At 37.3% G+C, this 15,239-nt stretch overlaps 1 protein-coding gene across 2 annotated transcripts in view; it reads right to left on the minus strand.

The window, feature by feature from the left end:
- The window catches only part of MYO3A (myosin IIIA), a 105,457-nt gene that overhangs the window by 31,925 nt on the left and 58,293 nt on the right, over nt 1–15,239 (minus strand). For both annotated transcript variants that reach the window (XM_059479651.1, XM_059479659.1), the window contains exons 16-20: nt 12,397–12,523; nt 11,447–11,657; nt 9,384–9,531; nt 2,022–2,175; nt 711–799 (exon numbers count right to left, since the gene is read on the minus strand). In XM_059479651.1, coding sequence (XP_059335634.1) covers nt 711–799; nt 2,022–2,175; nt 9,384–9,531; nt 11,447–11,657; nt 12,397–12,523 — 729 coding nt within the window. The remainder of the gene's footprint in view (nt 1–710; nt 800–2,021; nt 2,176–9,383; nt 9,532–11,446; nt 11,658–12,396; nt 12,524–15,239) is intronic.

A 15,239-nucleotide genomic window follows, 5' to 3' on the forward strand; every position in this document is an offset into this window, starting at 1 on the left:
CCATGAGAGACATAAGTGCTCACTTTGTACCCTTTAGAAGAGCTCAGGAGGAGGTGAGAGCTCCTGCTTTCCCAAGGGAGGTTCAGGTGACCAGTGCCATCCCGCTGCAGTGTGACAGCAGCTCCTTTGTGTTTGCGCAGCATGTGCAGCCCATCACCCGGGAAGGGAAGGGAAGGGAAGGGAAGGGAAGGGAAGGGAAGGGAAGGGAAGGGAAGGGAAGGGAAGGGAAGGGAAGGGAAGGGAAGGGAAGAGAGCTGCTCACTGAATGAAGCAGGAAGCAGGGCCAGCACTTGCTGTCTGGCTGATGACAAAGAACAGAGCTAAGAAAGGTTGATGGTGTGTAGGAGATAATAGAAAGGATGGAGCTGAGTCCTGGTTAGAAACAGTGGGAACAAGCATGGTGCAGGACTTTGAGGAGCTAAGGGGAAGAGCACTGAATTGCATTACATACCAGTTATGTTTTGGGTCTTCAATAATACAGTCAGTTCATTTACCAGGTGACATTTAAGAAAAATACACTCCTGCTATTGCTTTTTTTTTAAATTGAAGGATAATAAATTTTCAATTTACTTTTGATATGTAAGGCACTGCCAACATTCCTGTGTCTGGACTGAAGAGACAACTGTTGAGAACCAACCCAGATGATCTCTTCTACTTCCTTCCAGTCCTACCATTCCACAATCCCCAACTAACATCATCAGATGTCTTACCTTTCCTGCATAATGATAAATTCCAAAGGTTAGATCTACTCTTTTGGGTCGCCAAAAATATTTTGATTTCAAATTATCTTCAAATTTTTCTGAAAGGAAACACATAGCTTATCTTACTGGAGTTACTGTACAATCATTCTCTTCTGAAGCTGTATCCCTCCAAGGAGACTTCTGACTTCTCAGCCAATGCAGAGGCACAAAAGAGACACTGATGCTTTCAAGGACAGAGATACCATAATGGTCTTGTAACAAAAGACACTGGATAGAGAATATGGGAGCTCTTGGACAAGTTACTTGCTTTGTTCCAATTTTTTAATGTGTGACCTCAGAAAATCATGGAATCATAGAATCATTAAGGTAGAAAAAGATGTCTAAGATAATTTAGTCCAACCCTTAATCCAGCACCACTGTGTTCACCACTAAGCCATGTCCCCAGGTGCCACATCCACATATGTTTTGAACACTTCCAGGGCTTGCCTTTCCAAGATTTTTATCTACCTATATGAAGCAATGCAGAAATCTTTCCTAAGGATTCCTTGAGGAGTTGTAAAGAAACATTCACTGATTGAGTGCTTCTGTGCTGTAGACTAAAAAGCATGAGGATAAAAGAACAACAAGCTCATATAATTGCTTTAACATGGGCATTGTTACTGGATGCTATTAGGTTTTCTGATTGTGTGCTGGCTAAAACTCTAATTTGACATTTTGCACATTCAAAATGAGTAAAACCAGGATTTATCTGCACAAAAATACCACTGAAATAACAAAGTCAATGATAATTGCAGCTACTCAACGGCACTGAAATATTCAGGAACTAAATTACAACAACTTTAGGTGTTTTAATTTTAATTTGTGAATAGAAAACACTCAGAAAGCATAATTTGTTAAAAGTCACTGAAGCATGTTTGGAGTCATTACTCTTCAAAAGTATTAAACTTCTTGCTCAAATATTGCTCATCAAAAATCTCAGAGCTGAGCATGACTGAACTTTGCAAACAGTGCTCTTGGTCTATGACCCTAGAGTTTTAACTCAGTTTGATCTTTACTCTTCAAGCTCTGCAACAAAAAATTCCTGAAGGTGGGAGAACTTTAAACCTGGATTAGCAGCTTAGGTTCATTTGTACTCTTGATGTTTCCCTATGAACTTCAAGGACACAACCATCCCAGCATGTATGTCTCCCTCAAACACCCCGTGACACTGAAATGGGGGCTCACTAAAAGCATAACTAGCATGTAGTCTGAACTGTAAGTGCCAAACAGAAACTGAACAGAAGGCAAGCTGCAAAACTGTGAAATGAACCATATACTTACCTACAAGTGTCTGATCTGTTGCTTGTGGGAATCGACTTTCCTCATCCAGCAGAGACAATAAACCCATTGGTTTCTGCAGGAACATGTCCAGGAGGGGTCTGTTGTCCTCATATTCTATAACTCTTGCATCAACACCTTCGTAAAGGTATTCATTCTGCAGCAAGAAACAGAAGGCATGCTTTGTCTGTGTACACAGACCCCCTTCAGAAAATAATTCACAAACTGTCAATTGTAGCAAATTAAAACTGCATTGAGAGAGTGTGCCTCAGGGCTAAAGCCATCAAGGTTTTGCAGAAATAAATGTCAGCTGGGATTTTGGTTTTGAATATGTAAGTTCAGTACTCCTATGGCATATTTGGTACTTTAGAGGAATAGCAAGAATTAAAGAGAGTTGAAGAAGATAAAGTATATTGTTTGCAAATAGAGACCTCAGGGTCTATTTATTTCCCTGGTCTGAAATGTAGAAAATTTCTTAACCATTTAGAGCTATATTTACATTCCCAACTCATTGCTACTCATTGCTCAGATCCAAGTGATGGTTAAGATTTACAGAAGTGATGACAGGTTCCAGTGCCTTTACTTGTTTAATCACCCTCCCCAAACACCTGGAAAAATTCTTAAGTGGAGAAGAAAGGTGCACATACTTTCTAAAAATACTTCCTCAGAATTGAATAAATTGCCTCAGATTTGCTTCTAACACATTTTCATTCATTTTAAGAAACTAGGGAAAAGTATTCAGCAAGACTTAAAAACAGCAGAAAAGCTAGTGGGGTGGACTTCTTTGTTTGCTTTTTTTTATTTGGTTTGGTCTGGCTGTTTTTTTCCTGAAGACTGCAAATATCTGGATTCCTCCCAGACTAAGAAAAAAAACAAAACCCAAAAGCGTCCACAGCATGTTGCAATGGTTTTATCTTTACTATAATTTTGATTATAGCTGGAGAATACAAGAATGACCTTCCTTAATCCTTTAGAAGGCAGAGGACAGCTGCAGATTTAACAAGAGAAAGTTGCTCTTGGGACTACCACCCCCCATTATTTTTTCTGGAATTAGGTAAAGCAGTAGCAGTTTTCTACCACACAATTCTGCTGTTTGTGCCAGGGATGCCTTCAGTCCTGTGCAGGCTGTACTGTGAAACACAGAGCTTTTGATCAACTTTAAAATCATCTCTCTGCCAAAGGATAGACTTTATAAGTGTTGTATTCATGTATGGTGTTAACATCACAGTTTTGCCATCCTGAATCCATTGTGAGAAGAATGTCACAAAAACGAATGATGGCTATATTAATGAGTTCAAAGACCTCTAACCTTGGAAGGCCTCTCCTTATGTGTCATTCCCTTCAGTCTGAATGAGTGAAGAAGGCAACACATCGAGCATTTAAAAAAGAAGTTCACTTTCATATACAACGGAAAAGCATCTGTTTCATACCTCTTAATCTCAGAGAAACAACAAAGGCATAAAATCAATAAGACTGCTCTAAAAATACAAACACAAATAAAAATCTGCTGATCCATTTGAAAGAGGACATGAAATATATATCTAAACCCTTCCAGTATCCAGATTGATGTAATTTCCCAGGACACTCTTCACTCTAAGGATAGGTTATAATTCAGTTTATATGCCACACAAGAATCTCACCTACAGCCCCATGAGGACTCCTCATTTGAGACAAATAACATTAACCTCATTCGTGTCTCCCCTGAAGCACTGGACAGGTGGAGTTTTGCTTTTTAATGTAATCAGTGACCTGAGTAGCAGGACAAGACAGGGGAGTAATAAATGTATCACAGATATAGGTGAGAAGTTAATTATATACGTGTAGGAGCTGGTGGCAGAAAGGGAATGAGTCTGTGTTATCTCCCAGAGATAACATGGGAGTAAGGGCAGTTTAACTGAGGGCTACAGCTACACTGACACAGATGTGCATGGAACCAGCTGTTACTGCTCAGGATTATCTGGAGTGCCCTTATCAAGGGGGCAAGGGGAAGAGACTGCTCAGGATGGTCTGTCAGAGGAGAGCGTTTCTGCAACACTCGGACATCCTCAACCATAAACTTTTGTTTTCTAGTCATAAACTGTTTCCAACTTCAAATACTTGTGAGAGAGGTTGGTTTAGAGAGCTGATAAAATTGTTCTCCTTGAAAAAGGAAGGAACTCTTAGAAGCTGTACTACCATGCTATAACAGCAACACCTGCTCCCCTCCCTGCCCCGGCAGCGCCTGACCCCCAAGCCTGCAGTGTGTGTGACCACTGAGTTTGTGTCCTTTGTGTCTCACAACTGGACAGGTGTCAGCCCTGACAGCTTTGGTGATGCTGCCATCTCCCCAGCAGGACATGAAGGAGTTCACTCCATCACTTCCCATGGGCTCCTGAAGGACAGCTGATGACCAAGCCAGGCACCAGCGTGACAGATGACTCAGAAATGATACTGTACTACATTTTCTGATGCAGTGCTGGTTTCAACCACATCATTAGGATACAAGCAACAACTATAAAAGCTTTAATGATGGACATCATAAAACTGTAATGAAACATGTCTTATTCAAATTAATAAGATGAATCAGCTACAGGATTTTGTAATCCCCTGTGATGTTTTGTAACAAGAAAGCTCCACGAAATAGCTACTTCTTGAAATTCTAAAACATAATCTATTAGAAAGTATTCCTGTGGATGGGATGTCAAAAGAAATAATTGAGTTACACAATTAATTTGGCTCCCATCTCATCTTAGTATTACTTAGTATCTTTCCTATGATCAAAACTATGTAACATTAGCTTGTACCACCTGGTTTCAAAGGTAATAAAGAATTACAAAATGCATTAGGAAATGGTCTTCATGTTTAATAAAGTAATGCCATTTTACCAAGAACATTTTATGATGACACTTTGGTTTAAATGGGGACACCAGAGACTTATTCACAAAGAACCTTTTCTAGCTGAAACTAGAAGATTAAGTTGTCATGAGAATGTAAAATAAACATTACATACATTTAATGCAAAAATTATCATCCTTCCAACTGACAGCAAACTCGCTACTTTTCAAAATGTTTTAGCTATCTGCCGTTACACCTTTTACTTCTTATGGGGGAATGACAAATGAGAAAGGAATAGGAAGGCTGTTTTGCTGGACATTGTGACCTGCAGATCATGGAGCTGAAAGAAAGTAACACATATATATCTAATATGTAAGGGAAGGACAGAATTGAAGGTCCAAAAATTCTGCTTTGCTTTATATTGACCAAAAAACCCCCTTGTGCTGGCAAAACAAAAAGCAGTGACTAAATTGAGAGGCCACATTCTCTCCCCAGTAAGCAGAGATAGGGATATATCTGTCTCCATTGACTAGTGGGAATCTACACTATCTTTATCTTAAAGTATACACCCACTTCAGTCTTTCTATTAAATTAGGGAAAGGCGATTACATTCAGGCCTAAAAGCCTTTATTCTTAAATGCAAATGTTAAGTCAACAATAAAGAAGAAATTCCCTTAATTTTGACTTGAGTTGTCCATATTGGCCCACAGACACTCCACTCCAGCTGACACCCTGAGCCTCACGTTGTGATAGTACCTGATAGTACCACTGTTCCTTTCTTCTATCCTGTCACTACTGTGGCCTTTTTTTTTTTTTTTTTTTTGTCTGTGGGCCAGACTTCCAAGGAAAGCAAAACAGTAAAGCTGTGAATGCTTTTCAGATTCAGATACAGAAAAGAGACCACTGACAATGATAAAACAATTTCAACTGCAATACTGAAAGTACAATTCAGCCTTATGAGTGTATTTACTACTTGGCTTCATTGGTCAAGTTGCCTAAATATAATTCACCTTCTCTGATGACATAATCACTACTTACCAGGTGAACATGAGTTAATGACAAACTAAACTGTAATCAACCAGTTAGGCCTCAGCTTCCCAGCAGATCTGTCAAATTTCATCAAATTGCAAGTGATATGATATTGAACAGATCAAAACAGAGAGAGGAATGAAAAAACAATGTATCTGTACATCTTATGTCTCTTGAGGGAAGTATAAAAGTATTTAAATTCTTCAGTCTTCCTTGGGTATATCTACAGGGTACAGTGCAGTGTTGTGTTACAGATTTCTGAGGTAGCACAGGGCAGTCTGACATGTCTGTCTGGCCCTGCACAGGGCTGTGGAGAGACACCAGGCTGGCTCCCAGTGACAGGACAGCTCCAGCAGCACAACAGTCAGGGCTAAGGGAAAGTCAACAAAGACCTTGGTGACTTCTGGCATCAGCCTTCTCGTAAACATAACTTCTTTCTTTTAGACTCTAAGACACAAACCCTTGCACATAAAATCATTTGTAAAGTCAGGCAGATACATCAGCAAAGGGCAGAGGTCATCCTAGTGGTTGTTTTACATCAGTGAAATATTTTATTTTAGTTTACAATTAAACAGCAGAGTTAACACAGCAGAGTCCTTACAGAGAACAGGAAAGATTCTGGAGCCACCTGCTTTCTCAAAGCTGTTTTTGTGATGTAAAACTGGGACAACCATGTAATGAATAAGTGAAAAGTGATGTCTTAAAATGACTATGAATCACACCACAAATCCTTCTGTGCCATTGGGTTGTAATGCAGAATAACACATTTCTCATTTCATTTCCCATCTCTGAAAGGGGGAGATTTACACCCACACTTGCATGAACTTAATCTGTATAGCTCCTTCTGCACTCCTGTCGTCTCTTTGGAGACTGCTACAAGACACTATAATGAAGTTTGATATAATCTGATGTAGAGGTTTGATGTACATTAAGGTAGACAGTCACCTGGTTGGTAATAAAGGCTGGATGTGGACACTTGCAATAGAAATATTAGGACTGGTATAAATGAAATATGAATAGGAACGTGCATATAAGCACCAGAAAAAATAGTCTTAAAAGAACAGCTGTGTGATAGCCTGTGATTTGAATGAAGAACGTTTGTTCATAACAATAAAACTGAAGAAAGAGTTCCTTACATCAAGAACAGAAGGCCTTCACTTACACAAAAATACAGTGCAGAGAGTTAGTGAGTGGAACACTCTCTAAACCTGACAGCAGGAGCATGACTGTGAGGTTATAGCACATCACACACAATTTTCTTATGAGCCCACCAAGGAAATGGGCTGTAGGCATAAAAATGCATATGTTCCAAACAAGTAAAGCCAGATAATGACCTTGCCTAAAGGTTATGGATGCTGAAGTAAACAAGGGTTTGAGGCAAAGAATGACTGCTAAGGGCTGTAAAAGATATGTCCAAAAGCTATTTCAGCAAGAAGAACCTAACAGACATGATGAAGACTTGCCAGCTGCCATCCATTATTCTATATGTCATTCAGAAATTTTCTTGGCCAGACCATTTGAATACAGACACACCCACCCACTCACACCATGGTGCATTCTATGTATCTGTGAGTCCATGAAATCTGTGAGAGAATGAATGGAAATGGGTAAAATTGATGTACTTAGAGATTCTGTACATAAAAATTATCTTTCCCTTCTATATAATCTGTAGTTGTACTAACTACCTACAGAGAGAAATGGGCAAACTATATATTGTCAAAATAAGTTCATTTTTCCCCCACCTGCTCAGTAGCAGAATAACCACCCTGACCATGGTGCAGCAAAGCACATACAAGGGAGCAAACTGTTCCTACTGCATGGTGACACTACAAACCTCTGCAATAATATAGGTCTGGCCAAAATGTTCTGAAATAGGATACCTAGAAACAAGTAAAGGCAGATTACACTAAACTTGACTCTAATTAAAAAAGAGAAGGAAGATTAAAACATTATTTGGGTGCAGGAATAGGGCTAAGAATGCCAAGGCTGGTCTCTCAGCAACAAAAGGCAACTAGGGAGAATGTGGTCCTGCTGGGGAACAAGTTTGTGGATGACACGGAAAAGGCTGAGATATTCAATGCCTTCTTTTCATAGGTCTTGACTGATAATCCCAGGTCCCTGAGACCAGGGGAAAAGTCTGGAGCAAGGAAGACAATTTTAGCATGGGAGGATCAAGTTAGTGAACACTGAAGCAAAGTGGACATATGCAAGTCCATGGGACCTGGTCAGTGCCTGGCTCTGACAGGAATAAGTATTGATGCTGCAGTCTGTGCTGTTTCCATCTCCCAACTGTTAGAAACAGCAATATCCAAAGCCCTTCTTTTGTGAACTTATGTACTTTGGAAAGAAGATGACCAAGTAATTACAGTAGATCTAGTAAATTTTCTCTGGCTTTTAGATGATATTAAAACCAAGGAAACACCTGTGTCGGTAATCTTGCATATAACACTATAAAAACAACTACAAGATACAAGGCTGCAAGATAACATTTCCTGAAATAATTGGGAAGAGGATAAAACATGTTGAGCCAAAAAAGATTGTCATATTACACATAAATATATACACCTCTGGACTGGCACAAGCATGTACATGCAAATACACATCTGCATACATGGACACATTCCAAACCTGTATCTGCCTCAGCCTTAAAAGAAACAGTGATTAACACTGACAAAATACTCTGTTTCTACTAACAATTAAAATTAAAATTCAGGAGAATTTTCATACATGTATCACAAACACCAATAATTTCAGTAAAAAACAAAAGTATAATTTCACCTATGGTTTGAATTCTGATTATTCTCCTATAGAGAATTCTGAAATATTTAAATTTTCAGCAAGATCTTTTTTTTCTCCTGAAAATGTTATTTCTTCAAATAACAATATGGAATAATGATTTAAAGGTGGTCAATTTAATTCTTCTGAAATTATTTACAAAGTTGAGATGATTTTTTGAGGTTTTTTTCCCCTCTCCTCTTCAAATTCATAAACTTTTATATTTACAATGCTATTCCTTTTCTCTGCTCTAAAGTAAATTATTTAGATTAAATCACATCATTATTTAGCTGAGATGATCTAGTTTCTCAAGAAGAAAAACATAATTGTGAGATTTGCAGTTTTTAATAATGGAATTTCAGTTTCATTAAGCTTATTAGTAAACTAATATGAACCCTGCACTTTCAAAGTTTTGTTACCACTCATTTACTTTTTTACTAGAGAATCATACATTACAACACTCATTATTCCTCAAGAAAACAACATTGCATTTGCATCAATCAGATTATCACAGTGCACAATGTTATGTTGCTTAGTTACTGTAAATTTTTACTTGCAAATAGCAAGCACTGCTTAATGGAAAACATACTTAAAAAACATTTTTTATGATCTGCTATTTACAAGCTATCATGGAGAAGGAACAATGTAGTTTCTTGAGACAGGGTTTTATACATTCAGTAATACCGAAAGCTTTATGTTTTATGTGTTTAGTAATACTAAAGCTTCATCAAAATAACCAACACATACCTGTTCCCAGGCAAAGACATGTTGATTGAAGTAGAACTGAATTTGTTCATTGGCAATGTTGATACACAGTTGTTCAAAAGAATTTTTTTTGAAATTCTCAAAACCAAAGATGTCAAGAATTCCAATATTCAAGCCGTCATCATTTTCACTGCAAAGATGAAATATACTTTTCATTGTATCTTTATTTTTCATTAACCAGCTTCATTACTATTTCACAAAAGGAAATCACGGGCTAAATCTGTACACCAGTTAGACAGGATAGGTTTTGCTGAACCAGATCTCTCTGAAAATGACAAGAGGTGTTAGTTTGAAATACATAAATGCAGATCAGTTCAAAGATTACTGCAATGCAGACCAGATACACAACAACCAAGTCAACTGATAAGTGAATAGGGGATTTACAATTTTATCTTTACACTAATATTTGTAAGTAATTATTCTAAAAAGCTGACTACAGTACAAAAAGAACATGCAGTTCTTTTTGTTTCTCTTGGAATAACACAAGCTTTACTCACCAGCATCCTGAAATTAAAGACTGTTGTCATTAAGTATTATTTGTTCATATTACTTACTTTTTACTTTTTACTTTTTTACTTTACTTATTACTTTTAATAACAATTAAAATTGCTTAGTTTAACATTAAAGTAGAAAGAATGACTAGCTAGACCTTTTATGCAGCTAAATAGCTACTTTATGCACTGGGATGTAGTATGAATTTAAATTACCAATGAAATTCCAGAGAAGCGCTGGAAAAACTTTGTTTTGATATTTTAAGTAGGGCATACTCAAGATATGCGACCATGTCTGCAACTGGATAAAAGCTCAAATACTTATTTGCTGAAGCAAAAAATTAAGATGATATAATTTTATAACAAACTGAGGCTGACATTAGTGACCTTTCTAGGCAAGTAAAATATAAATCACATTCTTTCTATAAAACCTCTTTGAGGGGCTATCTGTAACCATTTTTTAATAAAGATTTAGGAAATCAGAAATTAAGAATCAGCCTCAAGATACTCATGAATAGCATTTAAACCTCTTTGTGAAGCCCATCTCAAAAAAGGAAGTGTTTCATCGTTGAGAGATCTGAATTTGGGGACTATTTATTCTGTCTCAAAATTACATTTTTGATGAATAGATTGCTAAAATTTATCTGCCCTATTCCTTTTTCAGAGCTAATTATATAAAAATGGAAAATGAAAATTATTTTACTATGACAAAATCAAGCAAAAGTTGTTTGGGTTTTTTTATAGTCATCATTTCAGGTTGAATTTTCTCCCTCTTCACCAGCATAGTAAGAAAGTATTCAGTTTATAAAGGGCTTTGTAACAGACAACTGAGAGAGGCACACAGGCTGGATGTGCTGCCCCATCTATCATGGATTTTATCCTATCACTTACTGATTAAAGTGTTTATTGTTGTGTTTATTAAAGTGTTCTGTTTATTGTTGCTCTGCTATAACCAAATACTTAAAAGTTTAGGCAAATTTTAGGGTTGCAACCTTGGCTGTTCTTTGATGTTTAAAAAGAAAAAATCCAGGAAATCCAGATCTGCAAACCAAAGCTATTTGCTATTGACATGGTGTTTAAAATGTCACCTTTTAAGGGTGAAGTGCACAATACCTCCAGTAAATGGTTTTAAAAACTATTCCCACACATATATGAAACTATGTTTATAACAACAGTGACAAAAGCAACAGCACCAGTGTAAATCAGTGTAGAGCAGAATTTGACCTATGTAATCAACACTATGAATATCAAAAGTTTACTCTGAAAAAAAATACAAAAGAAAAAGCGTTAGAAGTTAAAAGGGTTAAAATACAAAAGGAAAAAAAAAAAGGTTAAATGAGTAAAGATCAACAGGAAAACACCAGGTGCTTTTCCAACCATATCTACTGTATTTTCACTATATACTATAAACTGGACAAACCATTTTCAACATGGTGGGGTCATAAACAAAAAAATAGCAGAAGAAAAGAACTTAACTACACAAAATGCTCTAGTGTAAGACAACATTATTACCACAGAAAGAATATCTCTTTATTCTACAAAATCTCCTTTTACCTTAAATGTTTGTCAGGTTTGAGTAGAGTGTTGATGCGATTGACTATCCAGCTGAAGAGGCGCCCGTACAGTGCTTTGGCCATGGCATCTCTGACATCTGTGGCTTTTTCCACAGTGTTGGGGCGAATAATTGTTTCTCCTCGAGTCACTACACAGTGAGAGGTGAGGGCCTCTTGCAGCTCATCTGCCTGAATACACAGCAGGGATGCACCTGGGAAGGAATGTCACAGGGGTAGCTCAGAGACAGATTTTGGCAGGTGACTGTGTAAGAAGTACCCAAGCTGTGAGGTGTGAATATCCCTCTCAGTTATAACCCACTCGTACAAGTCACTGCTGTTCTCCTTTTGCTCCAAAAAAGGGGTGCTTCTTTCCCTGTTCCACAATATTTTTCTATGGCAAGAAAACATTCAAGAAGATAGTGTGAAGACTTCATTATCTCCCCAGGTGCCAGGTGTAATTACTGAGAAAGTGTAGCAAATTTCTGGAGAATCTTTGCCCCTTTGCCTCCTCTACCTCCTAGCAGCTTATAATGTAAGGAATCCCTTCCAAAGAATTAGTGAGCCATATTTCCACAGGCACATGTGGGGAACAAGTAATGAGCAGCTGAGAAAGAAACTGGGAAAAAACTATTCAATGTGTTAATGCGGTTCTCCATCAAATGTTCAAATAACCTTGGAAAAATTCCAAAGATTTTTTTCAGGCATCTGCAGTATTAGTCATATTTCCTGTATGCCAGTGAACTGGTTAGTCAAATAAGATGCATAACATGGAAATTTTTTTCTTTTTTGCATTTGAATTCAGGTGGGATTAGAATTAATCTACCTTCAGTTTTTAATTATTCTTGCAAAATTTCCATGTGAATACAGTTTTCATTGATACCTCTTACAATAAAATAAATTTGCAACGAAAACTAAAGAAAAACAATGTTAAATCAAGAAAAAACCACTCACAGTTCTCAAGGGCTACTGGATTGGAAATGTTGCTCTTGTCAATCATATGTTCAGATACTACTGCAGAAAATTCAATGTTACCCACATTTAAAATGGCAGCCAGGATACTGTACACACTTCCAAGTTCCTGAAAAGTATATTAAAAAAATGCAATACTTAACAGCCAGGTAATTTGTCTCTGTGGTTTGTGCCATGGGCATATGCATGTGTGTTGTTTCCTGCTGTCTGCCAAGTGCCCACTACTTCTAGGAGTGCTAGAGTCTAGAATAATTTTTCTCAGCAATTATTCCCATTCTCTACTTAGCCAAATCTTTCAAGAGTAAGACAGTCAAAGAGGACAAGACAAACCATAGCCCAACCTCTCTTCTGTACTTGTTGACAGGACAGGATTGGCAGGAAGTAAGGAAATAAAAGTGGTGTGCATACCCCCTTACTCAGAAAGAATTCAGAGGTTATTTATAGCTGCTCTTCACTGTATCTGCAGGAGCAAACATGTCTAAAGATTTAATACCTAGATCAACAAAAAGTAGAAAAAAAAATCTGTATTGATGTTTCCTGCATCATGGAAACAAGGTACTCCAAATAATAGGTCTATAGCACCTCCCACCAATCTCATCAGAAAAAGTTTCACTAGGAGAAGTGAGACCTCACATCTCTGATTTGACTAAGATTTGACTTTATCCTTCAAAATACCAGTTAGGAACTCACCAAAGCCTCTTAATATGGACTTTGCTTAAACAAATTTAGATTTCAAATTATTTAGGAGGTTCTGCCATGGTTTAGTCGGTAAGGTGGTGTTAGGTTATAGGGTGGACTTGATGATCTCAAAGGTCTTTTCCAACCTAGTTAATTCCATGATTCTGTGAAAAGGGACTCTGTCATGAAAAAGGCTGCTATTACTCTGGACAGTGAAGTGATATAGTCAGTAAATTAAGTACCTATACACAAATACATAAATTTCAAATAATATTTGAAGTTAGTAAAATAATGCTTTCATTGCAGGTTGGACTTAGATTTTAACTGCAAATTTTCATCTGAATGGTGAAGGTTTATCATTATACCTGATGATCTGAGTGTTTTTACTCAGAAAATTCTAGGTGTACCTGTAAAACAGACTAGTAGTCTGTAACACTGTGTGTTTTGAGGCATACAGTAATGGTATAATTTATAAATAGCAGGTTGAAAACTTTTGTAGCAGTTTTATAAGAAGTAGTTTTGAAAATCTGATTGGTATTTTGTAACTATGAACTTTTTATAATTGCATAGCATTTTATCCATATTATTCAATCCTTTGTTGGTACCATGTCAGGCATCATTTACTCAGATAAAATCTCTAATTGCTTTAGAATACTTGAGCTTGTTTTCAACACTTTCAGAAGTTAATCTAGCAGTTAATAAATAGTGATTCCAGTGACATCAAGACAAACTGGATAAATTCACTCTAAAAAATTATGCTGAGGATAATTGGCACACAGTTTACTTAGGATTAAGTACTCATTTTCATTTTAAGCTTAGGGACACAGTTGAAATGCAAAGAAATGGATAGCTTAACTTCTGCCATCATGCTGTACAATATGTATAACTGCTGACATTTTTCTGCCCTTTTCCAGTGTGCTTGAAATCTGGCTTGATCTGTCTCATACAACATAATTATTGTTCCCCTAAGGCAGTCCTTTCTTACTAATTTTGCTGTGCAGCCTGAAATAAAACTGTGATTTTAAGACAAGGAGTACTGACAGTAGTTACTTTTAAAGCCTGTCAGTCAGTTAAAAGCAAATTTCAAAGAAATAAAGCTTTGTTTAGGTCTCAGTTTTAACTCAAGATTTTTTCTGTCCATGGCTTTCTGCTAATAAAACACTAAACATGCTTATATAGAAGTTCCTCTGTGCACTGAGATGAATGTCAAAGCTTAAGGCTGCATTTACTAAAAGTGAATTTAGGAAAGGAATTCAATGTCCTACAGGATGTTTTTTTTCACTGAAAAAAATTGTCTTTGCACACGTATCCGATATCAGAACCTCACTGGGGAAAGAAGACTCTTCCTTCACTCCTGCAAGCACAGCCTCAAACAGGTTAATTCAGAGGATTCAGGGCAGGCTGACATGGCTGGAGCTCACAAGTAGCCACAAGCAGATTGCCTATGGCACTCGGCCTACTTCTGAAACTACAGGGCTCTACAGGTAGATAATTCTTCACAGATTCAGCTCCCAGTGGCTTGCTGAGTTAATCAAGTGCAGATCCATGCTAGAACTGCACAATGCAGCCAGTGACCTGGTTCTAACTGCATCTTCAATATACATGGAAGGCCTCTTTTGGATGATCAAGATTATTGTTTCCACCCATCCAAGTGAACAAAAGAGCTGGAAACAAAAACAGACTTTCTGCTTTTCATGCTTTAAATTAGGACTTATCAAGGTGCTGTGACAAAACTGCTATCAGTGCTGAATCATGAACATCTTTTCACGCTGTTTCTGGAAAGGTGAAAGCACAAGTGAAAGGATGTGATAGCAAAGGTGTGATATTACTAAATGCAGCTGTGAATAACATGTAGAGGACAAAGAGACTGTGAATGCCACTGCTACTACAACTTAATGGAAAGTGATTCTAAAGGAACAAAATAGGTGAATACATCTGTTCTGCTAGCTATTTCAAATATTTACATTGAGGGAAGCCAGAAACAGTCAACTGAAGTGAGCAATTTTCTGTGAAAAGCTTCTTACCACATACAGTTTTGTCAGAGAAATGAAAACATACATCCATTCTGAAGCACTAATGCTATATTTCACAGATACAGTATGGTTCATACCTCTACTATTTATTTTTAAATGACACCTGTGATGCAC

The sequence above is a fragment of the Ammospiza nelsoni genome, chromosome 1 (genome assembly GCF_027579445.1).
Source record: "Ammospiza nelsoni isolate bAmmNel1 chromosome 1, bAmmNel1.pri, whole genome shotgun sequence".
Classification (NCBI taxonomy): domain Eukaryota; kingdom Metazoa; phylum Chordata; class Aves; order Passeriformes; family Passerellidae; genus Ammospiza; species Ammospiza nelsoni.